General features: G+C 41.9%; 1 protein-coding gene across 2 annotated transcripts in view; it reads right to left on the reverse strand.

Moving 5' to 3' along the window:
- Positions 1-23,963, reverse strand: part of cpne5a (copine Va) — a 94,805-nt gene that overhangs the window by 22,116 nt on the left and 48,726 nt on the right. For both annotated transcript variants that reach the window (XM_067413805.1, XM_067413804.1), the window contains 6 exons: positions 19,608-19,711; positions 19,058-19,162; positions 13,583-13,624; positions 13,242-13,317; positions 11,672-11,725; positions 8,547-8,608 (listed from right to left, as the gene is read on the reverse strand). In XM_067413805.1, coding sequence (XP_067269906.1) covers positions 8,547-8,608; positions 11,672-11,725; positions 13,242-13,317; positions 13,583-13,624; positions 19,058-19,162; positions 19,608-19,711 — 443 coding nt within the window. The remainder of the gene's footprint in view (positions 1-8,546; positions 8,609-11,671; positions 11,726-13,241; positions 13,318-13,582; positions 13,625-19,057; positions 19,163-19,607; positions 19,712-23,963) is intronic.

Here is a 23,963-nt window from a genome sequence, read left to right on the forward strand (position 1 = left end):
ACTGCGTCGGAACGACGATTTGGGGAGACTCCCTTAGCATGAACGCGTCTGAAGTATGAATGAAACTAGTCCAATCCTTATTGGTCCTACGTCATGACGTAGATGTGACGGCATACCCGGAAGCTATAAAGGGGAGCCCGGCGCATAGTAGCGTCAATTATCGCGATGAAGCATAATGCTCTCAGGCGATACGCGGTGTGGCGACGAGACGCAGTGCTCGTTCCCTCTCAGGGAACAAGGGTTATATACATAACCCGAGCCGTTCCCTATATCGAGGGAACTTCGCACTGCGTCGGAACGACGATTTGGGGAACGAGTACCCACTAGGCCACACCAAGGATACGCCTGCCCTATTGTGAGCTGGAGACCAGGCACAATCAGGACTGGAGTACCCTGCCGCCGGGGGTCGCAGGGAGGTGTAGGCTGTAAAACCTTATAAATGTGTGCTGAGTAGCCCAGCCAGCCGCTTCACAGATGTCCTGCATAGGGACTCCGGACAGAAGGGCCACCGAAGAGGCCATGCCTCTAGTCGAGTGGGCTCTCAAGGCAATAGGTGAAGGCAGATTGCGCACCTGATATGCCAAGGCTATTGCCTGCACAATCCAATTACTGATAGTAGGGGTTGACGCAGGCAGCCCTTTCTTGGGTGAGCCAAAACACACTAAAAGTTGATCTGATTTCCTCCACTGAGCTGACCTTTCCAGATAGATCCTTAGGGCCCGAACTGGACACAAAAGGAATAATCTCCCTTCTTCCGCCGTCACATGGGGCGGAGGATGAAATGCCTGAAGAACCAAAGATCTGACCGTACTGGATGGAACCTTCGGCACATACCCTGGCCTAGGGTGTAGTACGGCCTTTACTCCTCCCGGGGCAAACTCCAAGCAGGTTGGCGTGATGGCCAAAGCTTGAAGATCTCCCACTCTCCTGAGAGAGGTAATAGCTAGGAGGAACGCCACTTTAAGCGTTAGATTCTTAGGTTCTGCTGTCTCCAGTGGTTCGAAGGGGGCCTCAGCCAGGCCTTCGAGAACCACTGCCAGATCCCAGGTTGGAACTCTGGTACGCACTACAGGTCTTAACCTACGCGCCCCACGAAGGAAGCGTACAACCAACTGATGCCTACCCAAAGGCCCATCACCTAACGGAGCGTGGAAAGCTCCAATAGCTGCCACATACACCTTAAGTGTGGACGGGGTAAGCCCTGCAGAGAAACGATCTTGGAGGAACTCCAGTACTGAAGCCACTGGGCAGTTAACTGGGTCCACCTCACGTTCTCTACACCAAGTGACGAAAACATTCCACTTGAGGCTGTACAATCTCCTAGTAGACGGGGCCCTAGAGCTAAGTAAGGTCTCTATAACGTCTGCCGGCAGGCCCTCCTCTCGGAACCTGGCCCCCTCAGGGGCCAGACCCAGAGGTTCCAGATTTCGGGGCGGGGGTGAAATATTGTGCCCCCCGCCTGTGATAGGAGGTCCCTCCTCAGAGGGACCTGCCACGGGTGATCCGCCAGCAGCGCTATTATGTCCGAGAACCATACCCGAGTCGGCCAACAAGGAGCTACCAGAAGGAGACTGACTCCCTGTTGCCGAACCCTCTCCAGGACCCCTGGGAGCAGAGCGACGGGGGGAAATGCATACAGACGCCGCCTCGGCCACGTCTGTACCATGGCGTCCAACCCCAGCGGGGCTGGGTGCGTGAGGGAGAACCACAGTGGAAAGTGGGACGTCTCTCGAGACGCAAACAGATCCACTTCCACTGGGCCGAACCTCCTGACAATCGCCTCCACCACCTCTGGGTGGAGCCGCCATTCCCCGGGCCTCAGCCCTTGCCTCGATAGTATATCTGCCCCCTGATTCTGTATCCCCGGGATATACATTGCCCTGAGGGATAACAGTCTGTCTTGTGACCAGCGAAGAATGAGATGCGCCAGTTTGCATAGCGGGCGCGACCTCAACCCCCCCTGGTGGTTCAGATATGCCACGACAGCCGTATTGTCTGTACGGACTAGAGCGTGGTACCCGCGAAGCTCTGGGAGGAAACTCCTGAGAGCCCTGTAAACCGCCATCATTTCCAGGCAGTTTATGTGCCAGGTCGAATGATGGTCCTCCCATAGACCCCTCGCAAAGCGGCCTTCCATGACCGCGCCCCAACCAGTTAGGGAAGCATCTGTTGAAACGGTTTTCCGGCAACATGATGCTCCCAGGACTGGCCCTTGGGACAGAAACCAAGCTTTCTTCCATATACCTAGAGCCCGAAGGCATTTGCGCGTGACTCTGATCATACGGAATGGGTTCCCTCTGGGGGAAAACCCCTTGGTTTTCAGCCACCACTGTAGAGCTCTCATATGTAGCAGGCCGAACGGAATAATGTTGGACGCTGCCGCTAGATGCCCTAACACTATCTGAAAGTGTTTCACAGTGATACTCTGGCCTAGCTTTATTCTTGAGACTACCGCCAGAATGGTCTTGATTCGTGCGGGGGAGAGTTGCGCCCGCATCGAAACCGAATCCCATACTACCCCCAGAAAGGTCGTTTTCTGGGCTGGCGCCAACACGCTCTTTTTTGTGTTGAGCCTCAACCCCAAGCGTTGGATATGTGCTAGAACTACATCTCGATGTTGAACTGCCATTTCGGACGACTGGGCCAGAATAAGCCAGTCGTCGATGTAATTTAGTACTCGGATGCCCTGAAGTCTCAATGGAGCCAGAGCTGCATCCATACATTTGGTAAACGTGCGAGGGGAAAGAGCTAGACCGAAGGGAAGCACTCGATATTGGTACGCTTCGCCCCCGAAAGCGAACCTCAGAAACTTCCTGTGGCATGGAAGGATGGAGACATGAAAATAGGCGTCTTTTAAATCTATCGTGACGAACCAGTCCTTGGGCTGGATCTGACTCACGATCGTGGGAATGGTTAACATCTTGAACCTGAATCTCCTCAGAGACCGGTTCAGATACCTCAGATCTAAAATCGGCCGAAGCCCTCCATCCTTTTTTGGAACTATAAAGTACCGGCTGTAGAACCCGGCCTCCCTCTCCGACGGCGGGACCCACTCTATGGCCCCCTTTGCCAGCAAGGATTTTACTTCTTGTTCCATTACCCGAACCCGCTCTGGCACCACTGCAGTCCATGTCACCCCATTGAACTTTGGCGGGGGGTGATCGAACTGCAGTCTGTACCCTATTTCTACAGTACGCAGGACCCATGTGGATATATTCGGAAGGCATTTCCATGCGCCGAGATAATCTACTAAGGGAATCAGCCTCTCGAGGCTGGTCTCGGGTGTTATTTGAGTCTCGTTTCCCGTCCCCTGAAGCGGATGCCCGGCAGGGGACGAAATACGATTTTCGATATTTGGACACTCGTCCCGCCCAGTCGCAGGTCTTACTCGAGGCGACTGGATCGAAACGTGCCCTAGGAAAAACGATGTGGCCCGAAGCGTCTGTGACGGCGGGATTACCACATCGTTTTCCCTTCGAGAGCGTCGCGCGAGAGACAACCTCGGTTGTTCCCGCGCGAGGGGGACCGCTCTCTGAAGCCCTACCACAGCTAGGACTTCTTCCCAGCAGCCTTCTTAGCGAGAAGGACGTTCCTTAGATCGCCCTTCTGCACGGAAGCCTGCTGGTGAGAGCGCCGCCTCTGTTGCCAAGCTCCCGGAGGAGGGGCTCTAGAAGCGACGCTCTCTTTTTGCACCTGACGGTGCGAGGAGCTGGCTGACGGCTGCGGCTGCCCACTAGTGGCAGCCTTTGCTGGTTTTGGCCGACGAGGGAGAAACTGTCGGAAGGCTGCTGACTGTTTCCTCGCCTCCTGAAACCTGTCGACGACCGAATTAACGGCGTCGCCGAACAGGCCAGAAGGCGAGATCGGGGAGTCTAGGAGAAAAGTCTTATCTTTCTCCTTCATCCCCGACAGATTTAGCCACAGGTGTCTCTCCACTGTCACCATAGAGGCCATGGAGCGGCCGATGGCACGGGCCGTCTCCTTGGTGACGCGGAGAGACAGATCAGCAGCCTTCCTAAGCTCTAATACATCCTCCGGGGAGGGACCTTCTCCCTCGTCCAGCTCTTTTAATAGGTCGGCCTGGTACGCCTGCAATATCGATAGGGTGTGCAGAGCGCTACCAGCCCGACCCGCCGCCATATATGCCCTGCCCACCAACGCTGATGTGTCCCTGCATGGCTTGGTGGGCAGTACCGGGGCTTTTAGGGACGATGCCGATTCGGGTGACAGATAGCTCGCGAGAGCATCTTCCACCCGCGGCATCGTCCCGTAGCCTGCCTCGCACGCACCCATAACACCAGCATAATCTAATACTGGGGGGTTGGATATGCGCGCGGAGTATGGTCTATTCCAGGACCTACACAACTCGTTGTGCAGGTCCGGAAAGAACGGCAAGCCCCGGCGAGGCGACTGAGCCCGGCGCGAGAGAAACCGGTTGTCCAGCCTGCTGGATGGCTGGACTTCCTGCCTCTCTTGTGGCCAATCGATATTTAACTTGGCCACGGCACGAGTCAGTACCTCGATAAGCTCCTCTTGGGCGGGTGGGTGCGGTGGTGACATATATGCGGCCCCACCCGCCTCGATGTTGATATCTTCCGGATCCTCGGATCCGGAGAGAATCAACATCTGATTCTCCACCCCGGGGGAAGAAGCCGCTTCGCGGGCTTCCACACGAGGTGGGAGAATCTCTGAACTATCAGAGGAAGATTGAGAAAGTGCCTCGGCAGTCTCAATCTCCGCTGATACGTCCAGCTGCGAGCCCCATGATCTGCGACGCCGCGCCGCCTCAGCGGACGCAGGCCCAGAACCACGGGGCTCGCGTGGTTGGCCGGCCTCGTCAAAGACCGCCAACCGAGACCTCAGCACCCTGAGCGTCAGCAGCTCGCAGTGGCTGCAGGCGGCTCCCTCGAGAGCCGCCTGAGCATGCTGAACGCCCAGGCACTGTACACAAAGAGAGTGCGTGTCCGTTCCCGAGATGTAGCGGGGACACGGATGCACGCACCTCTTAAACTCAGAACTAGACATATTATCTTCGTTCTTAGGTCTCTTTTTTACTGAATATATATATATATTTATATGGGACAGACAACAATAAATAGACAGACAATGTTCAAACACACACAGAGCGTTATGCTGAAGAGCGATAACTGACGCTACTATGCGCCGGGCTCCCCTTTATAGCTTCCGGGTATGCCGTCACATCTACGTCATGACGTAGGACCAATAAGGATTGGACTAGTTTCATTCATACTTCAGACGCGTTCATGCTAAGGGAGTATCCCCAAATCGTCGTTCCGACGCAGTGCGAAGTTCCCTCGATATAGGGAACAACTGTCTTAATGTACTGTTATAAATCAATGGGAAGAAGTGGTGAGATCTTTTAGTTGAATGTTTTACCCTATTCCCCTGTCTTGCCTTAATATAAATGAGAATAATTAGTCCTTAACAATTAGACCTTCCTGCAATCTGTATCTAAAAAAAAAAAAAAAAAAAGAAAATTATGAAACATTTAATAAGGTCCTTGGAAAGGTTTTTAAATTTGACATTAACTCTGAGAGCTACTTTTCTGACCTGCACAAAATTAAAACCTCGCTAAAGATATGACTCTTTCACTCATTCACAGAAGATAAAAGAGAATCCATAGCACTCGCTGAAAGCAGGATATGTTGATTTAAGAACCAAAAGGGTTGTACTGGTATATATAGTTCTCCTTAAAAGGAGGAAAGTGAATGAAACATGAAGCAATGGGAAATCCATACAAAGGTCTGCTTTTAGCGTCAATATAAAAGGTCAGAGTCTGATGGAGAAAAATAACAAAGGTGAAAACTTGACAGAAAGCAGTTTGAGTGTGGATAGAGTGATCTGACTCAGTGTGAACTGAACGTGACACACAGGGTGATGTCAGAGCGATATGGATTACTCTTGTGTGAAAGGTCAGCCGCGTCATTTGGATAGTCACCGATCACAGATAGTTTACACACTTGCTTTCTTTCTGGCTCTCCCTCTCTCTTTGTTATTTTTGCAGTTTTTATCACATTTATTTTTGATTTTAGAGACAAAGAAAAATATTTTACATGCCCAATCTTCTTTCCCCTAATTCCTTGTTAATTTTTTTTTTTTAAATACTTTGGTCTTGTTTTACATTAAAAAATATATATATATAAACATCCTTAATATACACACTTGTTTAAAAGTTTGGGGTCAATTTTTTTATTTTAAAAGACATAATGTGTCAGCTGATTTTTTGTGGGATTTTTTCAGCAAGGATGCATTCAATTATTCAATTTAATCAAGACGTGACCGTAAAGACATTTATAATGTTACAAAAGATTTATTTTTCGTATAAATACTACTTTCTATTCATCAAAGGATCCATAAAAAATGTATCATGGTTTCGACAAGAATATTAAGCAGCACAACTGAACAGGTAGTCACACAATAGTGTTTTGAAGAATAATGTACCTAAAAAACTGAAAAGCAGAAGCCTACTAGTTATTGTAGTATCCACCTATAGACTACAACAGCAAAGTAAAGGCAATATAGGTAGAGCCTTTCTTAGTTGCTGAACCCAGCCGTTAAACCTTATCCATGAATCCAGAACAAGAGAGCTATGCGTTACTCGCTCAATTCTACAGTCTGGTTGCAAGCCCAGCTTTCTTTCTTGAAGCAACTACTGCTGCCTAATAAGTCAATGAATATATAATGAATGAAGCTAACTCTAACAGGGACAATAACATCTCACCTCTTGATACAGAAAATTATACGAAATCCTTAGAGACAACTAGGCTGCAGTCTTTTAAGACTGAATGCTATAATCCAATATAGGAGTATTTTTTTGGGGGGGGGGGAAACTCAAACCACATTGTTCTCCACCCACTGTTTGCACGCACTTTGCACTGCGGTTCATCTCAAATCTGACGACGCATCTATGGTTTGTTGAAAACAAACAGAGAGAGTTGGGCTAATGTATGTTTCTATGGATGGATACACATTCTGGCATCCCAATACATCGATGATCATTTTAAACACTTTTGTATGCGAGTGCCATATGCACGAACATGACCCAGTCATTTATGCCGTCATCACCCGTGTGTTGATAGCGTGCGAGCACAGGTGACATCTGAACAGCACACGTTGCTATATGTGTTTAAACTTAACTTAACTCATTTAAAGGTGCGGTATGTAGGATTGAAAGTTGAAATGAGTAGTTGAAATGGGTACTACAGTCCAAATTCAAAATAAAGGAGAATGTTTTCCTAGAACTGGCAACCAGGGGTGTCGAAATACAATTGGGTAAACTGGCAGCGTGCGGTTTAGCACAGATCAGGTGAAAAAACTGACATTCTGACATGGAACGCACATTTCAAAGTAGAATAACTGGCTGTAGGACTGTTTTTCTGAAAAACAAGTACCAGTAGGTGAAATCACACAAAAATTATGCCAAAATGCCTGTCTTGTCGAGTATAGCAAACATTGTTGTTTAGGTCTTAAGTAAAATGTAAGCAGTCGAGAAAGACTTGTTCATGTGTAACATTATGTACCATGCATTAAATTTTGCTATGTCTTAAACAGAAAGAAGCCTTTTCCTGCTGTCTGTGTTTTTAATGTTAATCAAACAACAAATTACAAATAAATCATATATATATATATATAAAACGATATGAGCTCTTTTTCGCTGCTTATTGCGCTTCAACGTTTAAAATCATTTGTTTAAAAATCGCATGCAATTATGCATAATAAAGATTTGTGGTCATGCAGCAAAGTGTGTTGCATGGCCACATGTGAGTGTAACCACGATATAGAAAATAGTCCAAAATCTGTACCGGTTGACAAATGTCTACTGGTTAATCATGTCTACCGTTATATCTGCCACCCCTACTACTTTTAACCCTAATTTATTAAATTCATCACCAAATCGAACAGACAGGATACACTGTTACCTTTAAAAAGCAACCAGATGGAGGTATATTAATAAGCAGGATATTATTCAAACCTTCGATTCGGACATGATGCCTTTCTAGCTTCAGATACTGCCTGTCAATGCAGCATTCTTCCAGTTTATGATGTATCCTTTATGTCAGAGATAACAGACAAAGAGGGGCAGCAGGTCATACTTCCTAATGTCAGAAATATCAATGGATCAGACCACAGCAGAAGGTCAATGGCCCTGAGATGTTTTCCGCAAAACTGGCATCCGAGCAGAAGGCCAGCCTTTCATCAGAGCAAACTGAAAAGGACCTGGCACCCCCTGAATACTGATTACAGTGACTACAACAATAGCCATGTTTGTTGTTCTAGTTTAACATTTAAGGGGTTATTTAGGTCTTGTTTACTGGAACCCTTTCCCAAAGCTGTTTGATGAGCTGTTTGACGCCATTAAAATGATAACATCCTGGTGGCTTCAGCAAGACTTTGACCTTTACATCCACTGAGAATGTTTACAAAAATTACATGTTGTGATGCTGAGATTTCAGAAGCATTTCTGAACAGGCTAAATACAGTATATAAGCTTACATGAGGGTGAATGTGTGCATTTTCGCCCATACCCTGCTTTGATGTAGTCCAGGAACGTGTGTTCGGCCTCCACAGAGAATGAAAGCATTGTCACCTGGGTAATTGAGCAACAAAAAACAGACGTTTTACAACAGCATATGCGCATAAAACCACATCTGCAACGAAACAATCCATCATAGCATTATGCAAAGACTTTCTTCTCTCAGCTGTCAGTGCCACACAGTCTTTTTCATTAGCATTGTCATTAGACGACCAGAATCTTTCCTGTTGGGAGGAAGACAGGTGATGGACTATTCATTTAAATTTTGATTATAATCTTAAAGACAATTCATGACAGTCAATGCGGAGAGACTTTGTGGATCATCAATCACTGTTATACATCCGGACCTCCAATATTATTTCCTCAGTGCTCTCCTTATCAAAGTTTGAAACAGAAAGCACTATCCAGTCAAGGGACTTGGATCTCAGATTGTCGAGTAATTCATCTGAATAATAACCAGACATACAGAGTCCTTGTGGAGTACAGCTGGACAAATATATTCAGTGTTGTAAGAATGTAGTAAATTCAATGGCAACAAACTGAAATAATGTTGACGTTGAAGTACAAAAACGACTAAAACTAAAACTGAAATGAAAATAAATTAAAGCTCAAATGGAAATATGCTAAATAATAATAAAAAGCTAATTTTAATTTTAGTTTAAGTTTTTTAACTGGAATTTTTTTTAAATAAACCTTAAAGGGGGGCCTAATCCTATTTCATGCTAAAAAGTTGGATTAAACATCGTGTTAAACATGGCCAAAATGTAAAAAGTTGGAGTTGGATATATGACAGAGTATTTCTGACAAACAAGTTTCAGAAAGTATGTATTACTTAAGCATCGGCCATGTATTACATAAAAAAATGGGTAAATGGGTGGAATTCATTGTAATTCTCAAGGCCCACCACAGTTTAATTTGTCTCACCACAGTTTCATAATGAACTGAAAATATGTTTAAACTTTCCACTATAACATAAAAAGTCAAAGGTTTAGCTTCTGCAAAAATTAGGGACAATAATTATTTAATAATTATAAATAAATAATAGATTTTGTTTATAACACACTTTTCATTCCGAAGAATCTCAAAGTGCAACAATGGAAAAAGGGAAAATAACAAAAATGAATAAAAAGTAAAGATATAAAATAATACAAACAATCAACACATAAAAGCCTTTCTGAACAGAAAAGTCTTCAGGTCAGCTTTAAACTGGTCCAGGCTCTGTACTGCTCTCAGCTCACTGGGAAGGAGATTCTAAAGCCACGGTACAGCGGGGCAGAAAGCTCGATCTCCCATGGTACGAAGCCTGGTGGTGGGAACCTGAAGAAGCAGGCGGTCTGATGATCTGAGGGTACAGGTGGAGAATTTCAGACTGATGAGTTCCTGTAGATATGGTGGTGTATATCCGGTGATGCATTTATTTGTGAGCAGGAGGATTTTGTAGTTGGTCTGGGATGAAACATGGAGCCAGTGCAATGAGTGTAGAATGGGAGTTATGTGATGATATTTACGGACTATCAAAAGGACTCTGGCAGCGCTGTTCTGGATGTATTGAAGCATCTGGATATTTCTGCCAGAAATCCCACAGAAGAGTCCTTTGCAGTAATCCAGCCTGTTGGAGACAAAGGCATGGACAAGTTTCTCTGCATCTGGAAAGGTTAAAAGGGGACGGAGTTTGGAGATGTTTCGATGGTGGTGGAAGGAAGTTTTACAAATGTGCTTAATGTGGTCATTGAAGGTCAGCTGTGGGTCAAACCAAACCCCTAGATTTGTGACTGAGGAGGAGAAAGTGATAACCTGGCCATCAAAGATGAGCTGGGATAAGGGAGAGGAGTGGATCTGATGAGGGGTGCCAACCAGTAGTGCCTCAGTTTTACTGGAGTTTAGCTGGAGGAAGTTAGTTCCCATCCATGCCTTAATCTCCTCAAGACATGTGGTGAGTCGTGACAGCTGTGGAGGGGCTCTGGGCAGTTCTGATATAAGGTTGCGTGTCATCAGCATAACAATGAAAAGATAGTCCATGTCTGCTGATGACAGGACCGAGGGGAAGCATGTAGAGGATGAATAAGATTGGGCCGAGAACTGACCCCTGCGGAACACCACACCACAGCCTGGACTCGCAATCACCCAATAAAACAAGCTCAGTCCTGTCAGAAAGGTAGGACTGAAACAACAGCAATGCTGCTCCCGATAGTCTAACTGTATTGTGGAGGCAGTCCAGGCGGATGGTATGGTCCACGGTGTCGAATGCCACTGATAGGTCGAGGAGAATGAGCAGTGATGGTGATCCTGAATCAGCTGTCATTAGAAGGTCATTGGTCACCTTAAGCAGAGCTGTTTCGGTGCTTTAGGCCGAGCGAAAGCCTGATTGAAAAATCTCAAATAAGTTGTTGTTTTTTAGATGGTTGTGGAGCTGAGAGGTGGCTTCCTTCTCTAGAACCTTTGACATGAAGGTGAGCTTGGAGATCGGCCTATAATTAGCAAGGACCTCCGGGTCAAGGGTTAGTTTATTTATTTTATTATTATTTATAATAATAATAATAATTTCAAAATAATATTTTTGTAGTGTAAAGTGAAATAATATACTTATGAAATGTACATATTCGTTTATTTTACAGTGCATTTGTTTATCAATTTAGGGTTATAACTGTCATAGGAAGAATAATAATAGTAATTATAATATATGTAATTTTTTTTTATTTGCACACTGATCATGCGTTGCAGATCTTAATTTTGAACTCTCAAAGTGCACCAGATTGATGAATTTAACTTTCAAATGTACGCGTATCACAAAATCCTGTAAATAATACAAAAATAGTCCTGTTGCAAAAGACAAAAAACATTTCTTTCTTAAAATTGAAAACGTATTTTTCAGAGAACATCTTGTTTTGTTTTGTTCTTGTTTTCCATCTGCAAACATTAGTTTTCTTGTCACAAACCACCAAACAATTCCATAAGAAACTATACACTTAATTTAAGATATATTGAAAACAAATCTTACTTTCTTATGCAGTATTATTTTTAGATAAATCTAATGTTAAAACATTTGAAGCCTACTGAAAATCAAGATTAAAAACAACATTTTGTGCAGGATATTAGGATAGCAAATTCACTACTCACCGTGCCAGAGTTGATGTATCTTCTCTTTTTGAGTTTCTTTTTAGGATTCACCACCTGAAATGGAAAGTTTTGAGATAACACAACATTTTCAGGAAGAGTGTGAGCGTGAGCGTGAGCATGAGTGTGAGCATAAGTGTGTGTGTGTGTGTGTGTGACGAGTGGTAATGAGTACCAGCTGCGTGACACACCGGTCTCGTCTCGCGGCATAAAAGGAGGAGCGAAGGCAGCAGAGGACGAGAGAGGACCAGGCCTGGATTTATGTTATGTTTTGTTTACGTTTTATTATGTGTGTGTGGGCAGTCGTCCGTGAGGGGCTGCCCACGTTTTATTATGTGTGTGTGGGCAGTCGTCCGTGAGGGGCTGCCCATGTTTTATTTTGTGTGTGTGGGCAGTCGTCCGTGAGGGGCTGCCCGCGGTTTTACTTTCGTTTTGTTTATTTATTTTTACATTAAAAAGTTTGTTGAACATTCGCCGGTTCCCGCCTCCTTCCTTCCAGCTAAGAACTTCATTACAGGTAGGTTTGGGAGTAGGGTTAGTGTATAGGGTGTAGAATGTGTATAAAACCATTACGCCTATAAAAAGTCTCAATAAAGATAGTGTGTGTGCGCGCGCTCGTGTGTGTGTGTGTGTGTGTGTGTGTGTGTGTGTGTGTGTGTGTGTGTGTGTGTGTGTGTGTGTGTGTGTGTGTGTGTGTGTGTGTGTGTGTGTGTGTGTGTGTGTGTGTGTGTGTGTGTGTGCGAAAGAGAATGAGAGGGACAGAGACAGAGTGAATAAGAAAATAAATGTGATTCTCATTTGTCCAAAAGGAAGAAAAGTTTGAGAGTACTGGTACTGAATAATTGGCAGGCTGTAAGTCTTTTTTTTTCTTCTTTTTTTTTCACTTAAATTTAAAGACAACTGATATAAATGGTTAGATGCTTTGACAAATCCAGTTCAGGTCAGTTACATACACAACCTTGGCTAACAGTTTGGAAACCAGGACACAGTTGATGTGATTTGTATGGATTGGGGTTTAGCTGAACCGACACTGCAGCTTCTAGTGTTGTTTGTCCGACTCAATCCCCAGGAAACCCCAGATCCTTTCAGCGCACCGCTGGGACTGTCACACTCCTGCAGAACATCTCACCACCCCCTCATCCCACCACAGGGCTAATGCTAAGGTGAATACATACACGCCACTTTTATACAAAGCCAAACCCCTCGTCCTCCTTTCTCACATACACAAATGCACGATAGTGTATATTGTTACAAAAGATTTCCATTTGAAATAAATGCTATATGATATATCAGCATATTAGAAGGATTTCTGAAGGACTATGTGACACTGAAGACTGGAGTAATAGCTGATGAAAATTCATCTTTGCATCACAGCAGTAAATTAAATTTTAATGTATACTGGTGCATATATAGGTCAATAACTACTCTAAAAAACAAGGGGCTGTTCCAAACAAGCGCAGTCTCGCCTATATTGTTCAACACTGATTCAGTGCTACAAGATAAGCTCTCATACACACATTTTTATGAATCTAGAATCATCCTCTGTGGACCAGTATCAAATAACTGAACTCACCTCATACACGTTGAACTGACTCTGACCGCGAGAGAGCTCTCTGTAGCTGGTGGTGAACTCCCCGATAAAATCATGACTGAAGCACAAGGAAGAAAAAAGAGACTCTTACTGTCTGTGATGATGAAAACAGATAGATCTGAACTTATTTACGAGGTGGTGATCCGTATTTGTTAGTGCCTGGTGTTTTAGAGCATAGTGACATGAATACTGCATGAAGGAAAAATCATTATTAAAAAAATATATATGTGTCAGTGATATGTCTTTGGTGTAGATTCATGAGATCATATTACATAAATGTGTAGTGTAAATAAACAAATATGGGGTTGGTTGGTTTTTTTTACCTGCCATCTCTGTCCCAGTCATAGACCTCCACTTTAATTGACCTGAAAGATTTAAAACAGAGCATTTAGAAACACGGTGTGGCGATACGTCAGAAACTGAAAAGAGAGCAGCAGCTGAAATAATGGATGCTTTCTGATTAAACAGGGACTGAGAGACTCAGTCGTACTGTCTTTTCATCTCCATGCTAAAACCAACCAATTACAGGCCATTATCCAGACAGTGCACTCGGAATTAAAGAGCGGTCGGCAGGGAATGAACTCCCGGGTTGTGACACAGAGCAGCGCCTGGAGCATCACTTCACCTGACAGGACGCAGGCGAGTTTCATTCAAACATTAATTACATCTGAAGTTTTGAATAATTAGAACCTCATTCTGTTCAAAGCAAGTTAACGCGATCAATTACAGAGAGGCAGCGGAGATTTGTAGCCTCGTTAATAAAAATGGCTTTCGAGGGTAATAGCTCTAACAGCATTTGGCACCGAAGCGTGTCACACACTTGTTATCGCGAAACGCAGGGATGTGCTTGTATTTACTGTTGCGATGAAAAATTAATGAACAAAAAACAACAGTAAAGATTATGCACAATTCAGTCAAGATTTCTTCTTCCCTGTTAAATAACTAGCATAATGTATGTTGTGTTATCTTATTAAAGGGATAGTTCAACCAAAAAACAAAAAAAGTCCATTTACTCACCCTCATGTCATTCTAAAACCTTTATTACTTTTCTTCTCTAGAACACAAAAAATATATTTTAAATAATGTTTCAGTTTGTGTCCTGGTCAACTGGGTTCTTCTATATTTTAAAGAGTAATATCATAAATGTTGACAGAATCTTCATTTTTGGGTGAACTATATCCCTTTAATTATTTTAACCAGAAAGCCTTACTTGGTGAAATATCTTCACCAGAAATATCATGCTGGTTGATGGAAATTCATTCCAGTCTATTCAGACTTGTTAATTTTTTTCACATGATTATGTTATGAAAGGTAGGAATTTGTACTTGGTAAATCAGGAAATTTCCACAGTTGTAGGATGTAAAGCGTCATTTTCTACGGTTTCTTGATTAGAATAATTTGCTGCTGTTTACTCTGCAAATGTAGTAATGAAATCTCAGTGGCACAAATGCACCATCTGAGTTGGAATGAAAGAATGGACCTAAACTCAGAGCACTGAGCCTCTATTGAGTATTTCCATGGAGTACATGAGGAAACTCTCCATCTGTTGATAAAGCAGACTGGTGCAGCTCTGGAGTAGGAGAACAGATGTAGGCAATTCATCAGAGATCTTATGGCACACAACCTGTCTATCAGTTCTCAGAGAACCAGATTCACAGACCTTCAAATAAACAGCAAAAGGTCTGGTTCAAATTGCAACTTATTCTAGACAAGGCTTTGATTAACATGTAAAGTGACCAACCACAAATTGGTTTTCATGCCTAATCTGAAATAATTATTTTTCCAGAGTCCAATCTCTTATTGTGGTATAATAAAAATTATATACAGTACTTTTATTAATTAATAAAGGATGCATTAAATATTAAAGTTTCCACAAAAAATATTAAGTAGCACATTTGATTTCAACATTGATAATAATAATAAAAAATGTTTCTAAAAGTTTCAGTGTGAAGTATGTATGCGGATCTATTGACCGAAATTCAATTATTATGCAGTTATTTTAAATTATAATAATATTTCACAATATCACTACTACATTTAGCTGATCAAATAAATTTAGCCTTGGTGGACATAAATGACTTCTTTCAAAAAATCTGTCTGACCCCGAACTTTTACAATATATTTTAATATAATTAAAATATTCTTATACATTTTCTAAATCCATTTTAAATATAGCATGTTTCTCTTCACAATTCAAACCAGACAAGAAGAATAATCAGAAACGAATCAGAATTTCTGCACACATTTAAAAACCTCCAAGTCCTTATAAGACTTTCCACTAGAAAACAGCTTCCCCAACTTTCTATCAACCACTCAGAGGTGTCGAATATATCTGGAAGCCCTGAGGTAATTTCTTCTGTAAAGTCTGAGATGTTTCCCTCAGGAGAGTGGCTGATTGACAGGGTTAAGTGCTGTTCCTGTCTCTCCCCAAGATCACAGACAGATGCAGATCAGTTATGACACTATGGGTAAATTATGGCTTCCCCTCATGTCAATCAAACCAAATTTGATCTCATTTGTTTAAGACCCCTAAAGGAGGTCCTGCCCTCTTTGCTAACCTGATTAAATACAATCATTTGTTTCAGAGAAAAGAATAAGCTATAAATCCCGAAGCAAACTGATGGTCAGCATGACAGCATAGCTTCATGTGCAAAAAACAACTTCATATTAGCACAACCTGAGCTGATCAGCAGTTCAACAGCACTCTTTAACAATGAAAAGAATCAAATAATGTCATACTTTCTGCCACATTATTGCTTAAAACGGCATTATTATTATTTGCTATACTGAAATATATTAGGATCTGCATAACATCTAAAACTTATTATGAATCTTCTTCTGTTGAAATATATCAACTGCAATATAAATACGCTCTCAGCTGGCATCCTTACAACAGGTAATAATTAGCACAGTACCACAACAGCTGGAGTTTCCCTTTCGTTTTTCTCTCTCACTCTCTTTTGCTCCGTCTCTCTCACACATAAGGGATCAGAGGCCAGGTGGGGACTGGGTGGCAGGTGGTTCTGTTCCATGTGTATTGACTATGACAGCTCTCAGACGACACACAGCTGCCAATGCGTCTGCAAGCCTCACCTGGGCCATGAAAATGGACATGCGCTACGACAGGGTTGGGCAACGATGGTCCTAGAGTGCCGGTGTCCTGCAGACCCTGATAAAAAAAAAATTAAAAACTACCTGCCTGTAGCCTTAAGGCTGGGCCACACTAAAAGATTTTCAAAATGTGACCACAAACATGACGATTAGAAATCTACGGTCCATGACTATTAGATTTAACCATTTTGTTCCTCTAGTGTGTGGAGTGCCGCAATGCGAGCAGAAAAGCGCACCACACACAAATAGATTCCATTCACAAACACGAGTCCACAGTCCACCCTGTAAACACGGGAAATCTGGGAGAGAAATCTCTGAACATTCACCCCACCCCCACGCATTTTCTGTAAAAAGCAGTGCATAAACTTTAAGCTCCATGATTGTTTACAATAAAGGTTTAGTTCCCCCAATAATGATTATTGCCCCATGATTTACTCACCCTTAAGGCATGTATTTGACTTTCGTCTTTCAGACGAATGCAATCTGAGTTATATTAAAAAAATATCCTGGCTCCTCCAAGCTTTAGAACTGTAATAAATGGCGAACCTGAAATTGAATTCTAGAAGTCCAAAAAAGTGCATCCATCCATGATAAAAATCCATACAGTTGCAAGGAGTTAATAAAGGCCTTCTAAAGTGAAGTGATGCGTCCAAGTAATAAAAATATCGATATCTAAAAATGTATAAACTAAAATAACTGACAGACAGCAATATGCATCGCTTTTTTAGGATTTAAAATCACTCCCATTATAAAGCTTGGAAGATCCTGAATTTTTTTAATATGTTTGTCTGAAAGAAGAAAGGTAATGGTGAGTAAATCATGGGATCATTTTCATTTTTGGGTGAACTATCCCTTTAATGTAAACAAACATGGCGGACAATGGGGAAGAAAGCAAGCTGCAACCTCCCGCAATCTCTCTTGAAGCCAATACATTGACTAGCCACTATGGACAGGCTCCAGAAGGGAGCAGAATCTTATTGACTTCCCAACTTTACAGCAGAAAAAAACATGTTTACAGCCTGGTACAAATTTTGGTTTTGGCCTATATGGCTAATCTTGACCTTCATAACAACTGTGGGGGGGGGGGGGGGGGGTATAACTCATTCGTTTACGTTATATAAAGTCTTAAAGTTCTGTATAGTTTAGGGCGTAGTTACTTTGAGTGGCAGGTGGATAGCCATTTATCCGCTGTCTATAGTCATTGCGTCACCTAAGCTCCGCCCACATCCCGCCTTTTTGCCCATTTTCTGTTATCCGGGAGTGACACGCGATGACTCGCTTGCAAGATGGCAACGGTCAGCTCGCCCCTACTTTAAGCTTCAGAACGGCTTATCGGAATCTTATGGGTGATGTCACTACGTTCATATTTTTACAGTCTATGGGAAGAAGAACGCGCTTAATGTGTATGCTCTGCTTTTTACAGAAAATATGCTGGAGTGGGGTGATTTATCAGCTCGCTTTCGGATTGGGTATGGTTTTTTTTTTTTTCACTGATCATAAATATTCAGCATTTTGAATATTAAATATTGCAGATTCATTACACACATCGCACTACAGGAAAATCTGAAAAAGATCATCTGTGGAACCATCTGGACTTTACCTAGGATTGTTGGATGGGAAGAAATCGGTCAAAATTTGAAAAACTTGTTCAAGTGTGTTTGATCAGGGAGGGAGCTAAACTCTGCAAGACAACGGCACTCCAGGACCAACTTGCCCATCCCTGGCCTATGAAATTTCACTAAACACAACTGTTTGACACACACTGGAAAGTGTATAGGCCTATGTATACCAACAAAGAAACGGAGTAGTGCAAACAGAAAAACAAATATCTGCTACACAGAAAGTGCAAAGCAAAAATAATGTGTCCTTGTAGAGCACATAAATCACAAAAGTGCAGCACTGTGAACAGTGCTGTCTGTGATCAAATAATGCTGATGCAATGAGTACCAGCAGTCTGGTCTCAATGTGCGACTGAACCAAAGAGCGCAGGGACACGATCCCCCTCGACACGCACATACAAAGTGTCTTATTCAGAAACAGCAGCTACATTTTTACAGGATTCGCAACAGCATATGCACACAAATGCGTCCTCTTTCTACTGTTAAACCCTCATTGCTAAAATGATTCTAAATAATGAAGTGCGTACCCACATATCAAATTAGCATAGTACACACCCAAACATCTCTAAATAAAGCAATTCTACTTAATAAACACCTTTACATAGTCCTGGACTACACGTGATCGACCGCATATCAGAATGTAAAAAATAACAATTTTGCTACTCTTGAAAAAAGACTTACAAAGTTACCTTTATAATATAATATAATATAATATAATATAATATAATATAATATAATATAATATAATATAATATAATATAATATAATATAATTAATATAATATAATATAATATAATATAATATAATATAATATAATATAATATAATATAATATATAATATAATATAATATAATATAATATATAATTAAAATGATAAATATATTATCGGTTTGTCCTTACAATATTATCCTACATTTTGAAAAAATGATCATTACTGTAAGAAAGCTTTTTCACACTGGTTTTCCATGCATGCACAGTTAGTAAATGAGACCGGTTAACACTGGTGACAGGCGCACAGGCATCAGTGCATATTGACATGCATGTCTGTTTGTGTATGTGTGAGCGCACCTGTCATAATCTCCATTGCAAAGTGCTCTGACAGGGATGGTGAACGGCTGCCAGACGGGGTTCAGCGTATTCTTTACCACTTCAGTTTTATGGCAAATAGTGAACCTTAGCAACAAAACACAAAGATGTGAAATTCAAACAAAGCAGTACGCATTGTATGATTATATTTTATTACATATAGGCAGTTAAAAGTTAGCATACTGATAAAAGTGCTAAGTGAATACTATTGGCTAGAACAATTTTCAAAGGCTTTCCTAAGACCCAGACCAATTTTCTTCACCTTTCCTTAGACAGGACTTCATGAAAAGAAGACATGCACATTTCTTGTACACAATTCCCTGTCTGAGAGAGTGCTGCGAATCAATGAGAGAGAGAGAGAGAGAGAGAGAGAGAGAGAGAGAGAGAGAGAGAGAGAGAGAGAGAGAGAGAGAGAGAGAGAGAGAGAGAGAGAGAGAGAGAGAGAGAGAGAGAGAGAGAGAGAGAGAGAGAGAGAGAGAGAGAGAGAGAGAGAGAGAGAGAGAGAGAGAGAGAGAGAGAGAGACTAACTCACGTTCCATCCTCATTACTTCTGTAGAACACCATGAACGGGTCAGAGCGGCCAAAGAAGTCTTTCTTATCCAGCTTATTGGCACAGAACTGCATAGTTGCACAGTCCTGTGGAAAAGAGAGAAAGAATAAAAGAAAAAGAAAAAATATGTAGGGCTAGGAAGGAAAAATGGAAGGTAAAAGATTGAAAGACTGCAGAGAGCAGCTAAATCTAGTGAAATCAGAGGCACATTGCTTTTTTATTGTGCAGCTTAGAAGAATCACAAGGGTCTCTGGACCCTCAGGCACAATTCACCCCCACCATGACTCTATAGAGGACTCTATGTCCTCCAGACTCCTGCGTCTATCTTTCATTCATGATTTTTGGTGGGAAAAGTTTTAAAGGTAAAACTACTTTTTGCCAATTCTTTAAAAGACTGGACAATTCCTCCCACAAATACCACAGACTGAAGCTCAGTATTTAGCTCTCAGGAGCCTTTGTTTAATCAAATTATTTCAAGCCATGTCAATACTGACATCCCCAATGACACCGTGATTGTCATTTTCTCATTCCAACAGACTTCTTCCAGACTTTCTAGATCAGGCTAATACATTTTACAAACAGTTTATCATGAAGCAGTGTTACCTAACAACATCTCTAAAAAATAAGGTGTAGGAATGATATATAAAAACCCTGCCCACTGATACCCTTGAGGTTTTTCCAATTTATGAGTCAAATAAAGCCTGTATATATACATAACTTCACGAAACTTTAAAGTTTTTTTGTATAACATAAATTACACATTCCCATACCGAAAACATGGATTTTTAAGCATTTTTGAAAGTGTACATTTTTTAATAAATAACTACATATGACAGTTTGAGGTGGGAGTCTGTGCATTTTACACTATAAAATCAAAATGTCAAAGTATTGTCAAGTTATGTTTACCACAGGCTTTATTTTACTGATATTTTACTAACTAGAAACCCCTATTATAAATCTCCATTAAAAAAATTTAAAAATCAGTGGCGAATTAAGACTGTTCTAAAATATATTACATGAAAATCTTAAACTTAAACACATATTTTAAATTTGTCTGAGCATCTAACTGAAAGATAGTTGCAGTACTTAAAAAAATAATGTATAATATATATACACATATATACTTTACTAAAATTACTAAAACTTAAAATAAAATGTATATAAATATAAAAATAAAAGCTAATTAAAATATTAATAAATAACTGGTATATAAAGAATACATGAATCAAGAGAATAACTTAATATATACATATTTTTATAGTATTATGACATAATTTTACATTAATACATACAATTTCTTGGGATAAAAAAAAGAGAAAAAAAAACAGTTTGAGGCCTTGAAATGGCTATTTTGTGCCACAAATGGTTAATCTGTGCCTGCCATCAGCAAGCATCAATTCCATTTGAACCAATTAGCCGCTAAACACTATCTTGCTTTGAGAGTGCCATTCAGAGAATGATGAAATTGTAGGCTGGAGTCAGTGAGGAGAGAGGAAAAGATTGAAGGAGAAGAACATTCAATCACATGACACTTCGTCCAGTGTGTAGTTGGTAAATTACACTCCAGTAACGACTGACATCATCGTAAACCTGCTTGGGTAAGAGGGCCGCTATTAACACAATGGTCTAAATTATACAAAGGCATTAAAATTAATGATATGGTATGGACTGATTACTAAATATCAATGAGACTTGTCATGCTTTAGTCTAGGGACAATTCACCTCATATTTGATGGCAGAAAGAGGAATTCGTTCTTGACAAACTAAACCACAGTGTGTGGAGGACTTTTCACGTGATTAACGGGTCCATTACAACCAAACATTCAAAATGATCATGATCTTATAAATAGGTGGTCTTAGCAAGATCCATTAAAGCTATTTGAACAGAGAAAAGCAAAATACCAACCTATGCTATTTTGAATCCAGCCTCTATGAATTGAGCAATCAAGCAAAAGTGGCAGTTTTCTTTGAAAGGCATTCTTCAGCAACAGTAAACAACTTAAATGACAGCATAGTTAGTCAAACAAATAACAGCCATTCAAAGCCCTTCACATCACAGCTAAAGCTGCCTGTCTTTACCCACATTGTACTTCATAGATGTAACATTTCACTCATTATTTTGGGTTTGTAGGTTTTATCTAGTCTTTGAATGTGATTCCGCTATGTAACTTCTTGGAAAGAGACGGACTTTTGAAGACATTTGCAAACCTCATTCTCGTTATTAAGCAGAGCTATCCACATGGTGCATTTCCTCATAGATGTTCTGTGCATGTACCTGATCAAAACCCGGCCTTTCATAACATCCTGTAAAATCTTTTGATCTACCATGTGAAATATATATATAGATCAAGCAGATGTACCAATCTATTACCCTCACAGAGGGGAAAAGCTTTTTGAGCATTTCAAATGAGCTTGAGTGAGGCTGTGTGCGCAAAAGATCGTTCAAATGAGCAGTCCTTTGTGAGTGTTTGAGCCTGTAGTCAACGCAACATAGCCATTTACAAGCCGGAAAGGCTGTAATTTACTCTGCACTGCTATTTCAGCTATTTAATGAGTACTATCACCAGTGACAGAGTAAACTTTATTAGACATAGAAACGAAACAGGAGCATTCCAGTAAGAAGACATGATAAAGAGATGGGAGGGATAGAGATACAAAAAAAAAAAGTATTTTTGTCTTTTCACTGACCTCCTTAATCTACAAAGCCATGGCTTTGTTATATTTTACCTTGCGATGAAATAAAACAGCTGTGGACTGCAAAATAATATTAATCAAAAATATATATTACATCATCTATGCTGGAAATTCATTTAACTCCTTCACTGTGAAAAAAATATGAATAATCAAAAAGCAGATGAGGAATTAACATCTATCTTATTTGAAATGAAGCAATAATTCAAAATGTTCATGAAAAGGAAATGGGTGTTGTGGAGGGGTGAGTGTTCTAAGTCACAACGTTTAGCTACTTGTGTTCCTCAGGGCTCAGTGCTTGGGCCACCTTTCTTCTACATCTGCATGCTTACATCACTAAGATCTGTTGTTCAGAAACATGGCCTTTCCTATTACTGCTATGCTGACGACACTCAACTCCATTTCTCATTTCAACTAGATGACCCTGTTCGTATTGAAGCCTGTCTCAAAGACACGTCTGACTGGATGAAAGACCGCCACTCATTTTCAACTCAATCTTGCTAAGACAGAACTGCTTGTGGTCTCAGCCAACTTAGCACTTCATCTTCTCCATTCAGCTGGGTTTGTCAACCATAACTCCTTCCAGGATAGCAGGAACCTTGGAGTTGTGACTGATGATCAGTTAAACTGATCATATTACTACAACGGCCCGGTCCTGCAGATTTGCGTTATACAAAATTAGAAAGATTATACCTTGTTCTTGTTCTCTCCAGACTGAGCTATTGTAATACTCTCTTAGCGGGCCTTCCAGAATGCACTATGAAACCTTTGGAACTGATCCAGAATGCGAAATGGGTCTTCAATGAGCCAAAGTCAGACCTCTCTTCATCAGTTTTTACTGGCTGCCAATAGCCGCTAACATCAAATTCAAGACACTGATGTTTGCCTACAAGACAACCACTGGCTCTGCTCCAGTATAACTAAACTCACTTATGCACCCTCCAGAAACTTGTGTTCTACAAGTGAATGATGCCTCGTGGTACAAAATCACTCTCACTGACCTTTTCCTGGACCGGTCCCACCTGGTGAAACGACACTCTAATCTCAGTTCAAGCAGCTGAGTCTATAGTCATTTTCAAAAAATATCTAAAGACACATTTTTTCCAGAATTATTTTTTTTAAATAATAATAAAAAAACATCAGTTCCCTATATCGAGGGAACTCAACACTGCATCGTCGAGTGACGACACTCTGGGAACGCCCCCAGCGTGACGGCTCTGAAGTATGAAAGAAATCAGCCACCAATCCGATTGGTGCAACGTCGTGACGTAACCGGCGACGGCGTACACGGAAGCTATAAGAAGGCGCCGCCCCAAACAACAGACAGTCTTTGCTCTTCAGCGAGGCGCTCTGTGTGAATATTGTTTGTCTATTTACTGTTGTCTGTCTGAATATCAGTCCCTTTTTCGAACAAGCATGGCAAGCGAGCAATTTAGAAGGTGTGTTCATCCGTGCCCGCGCTTCATCACGGGCTCGGACACACACCAGCTGTGTGTGCAGTGTCTCGGAGCGCAGCACGCTCAGGCGGCGCTTGAGGGTGCCGCCTGCAGCGAGTGTGAGAGGCTGCCGCTCCGGGTGCTGCGCTCACGGCTGGCCGTCTTCACCGAAGGCGGTCAGGCTCGCGAGCACCGTGGGTCTGGTCCCGCG

Source organism: Pseudorasbora parva, chromosome 13, assembly GCF_024679245.1.
Source record: "Pseudorasbora parva isolate DD20220531a chromosome 13, ASM2467924v1, whole genome shotgun sequence".
Taxonomy (NCBI): Eukaryota; Metazoa; Chordata; class Actinopteri; order Cypriniformes; family Gobionidae; genus Pseudorasbora; species Pseudorasbora parva.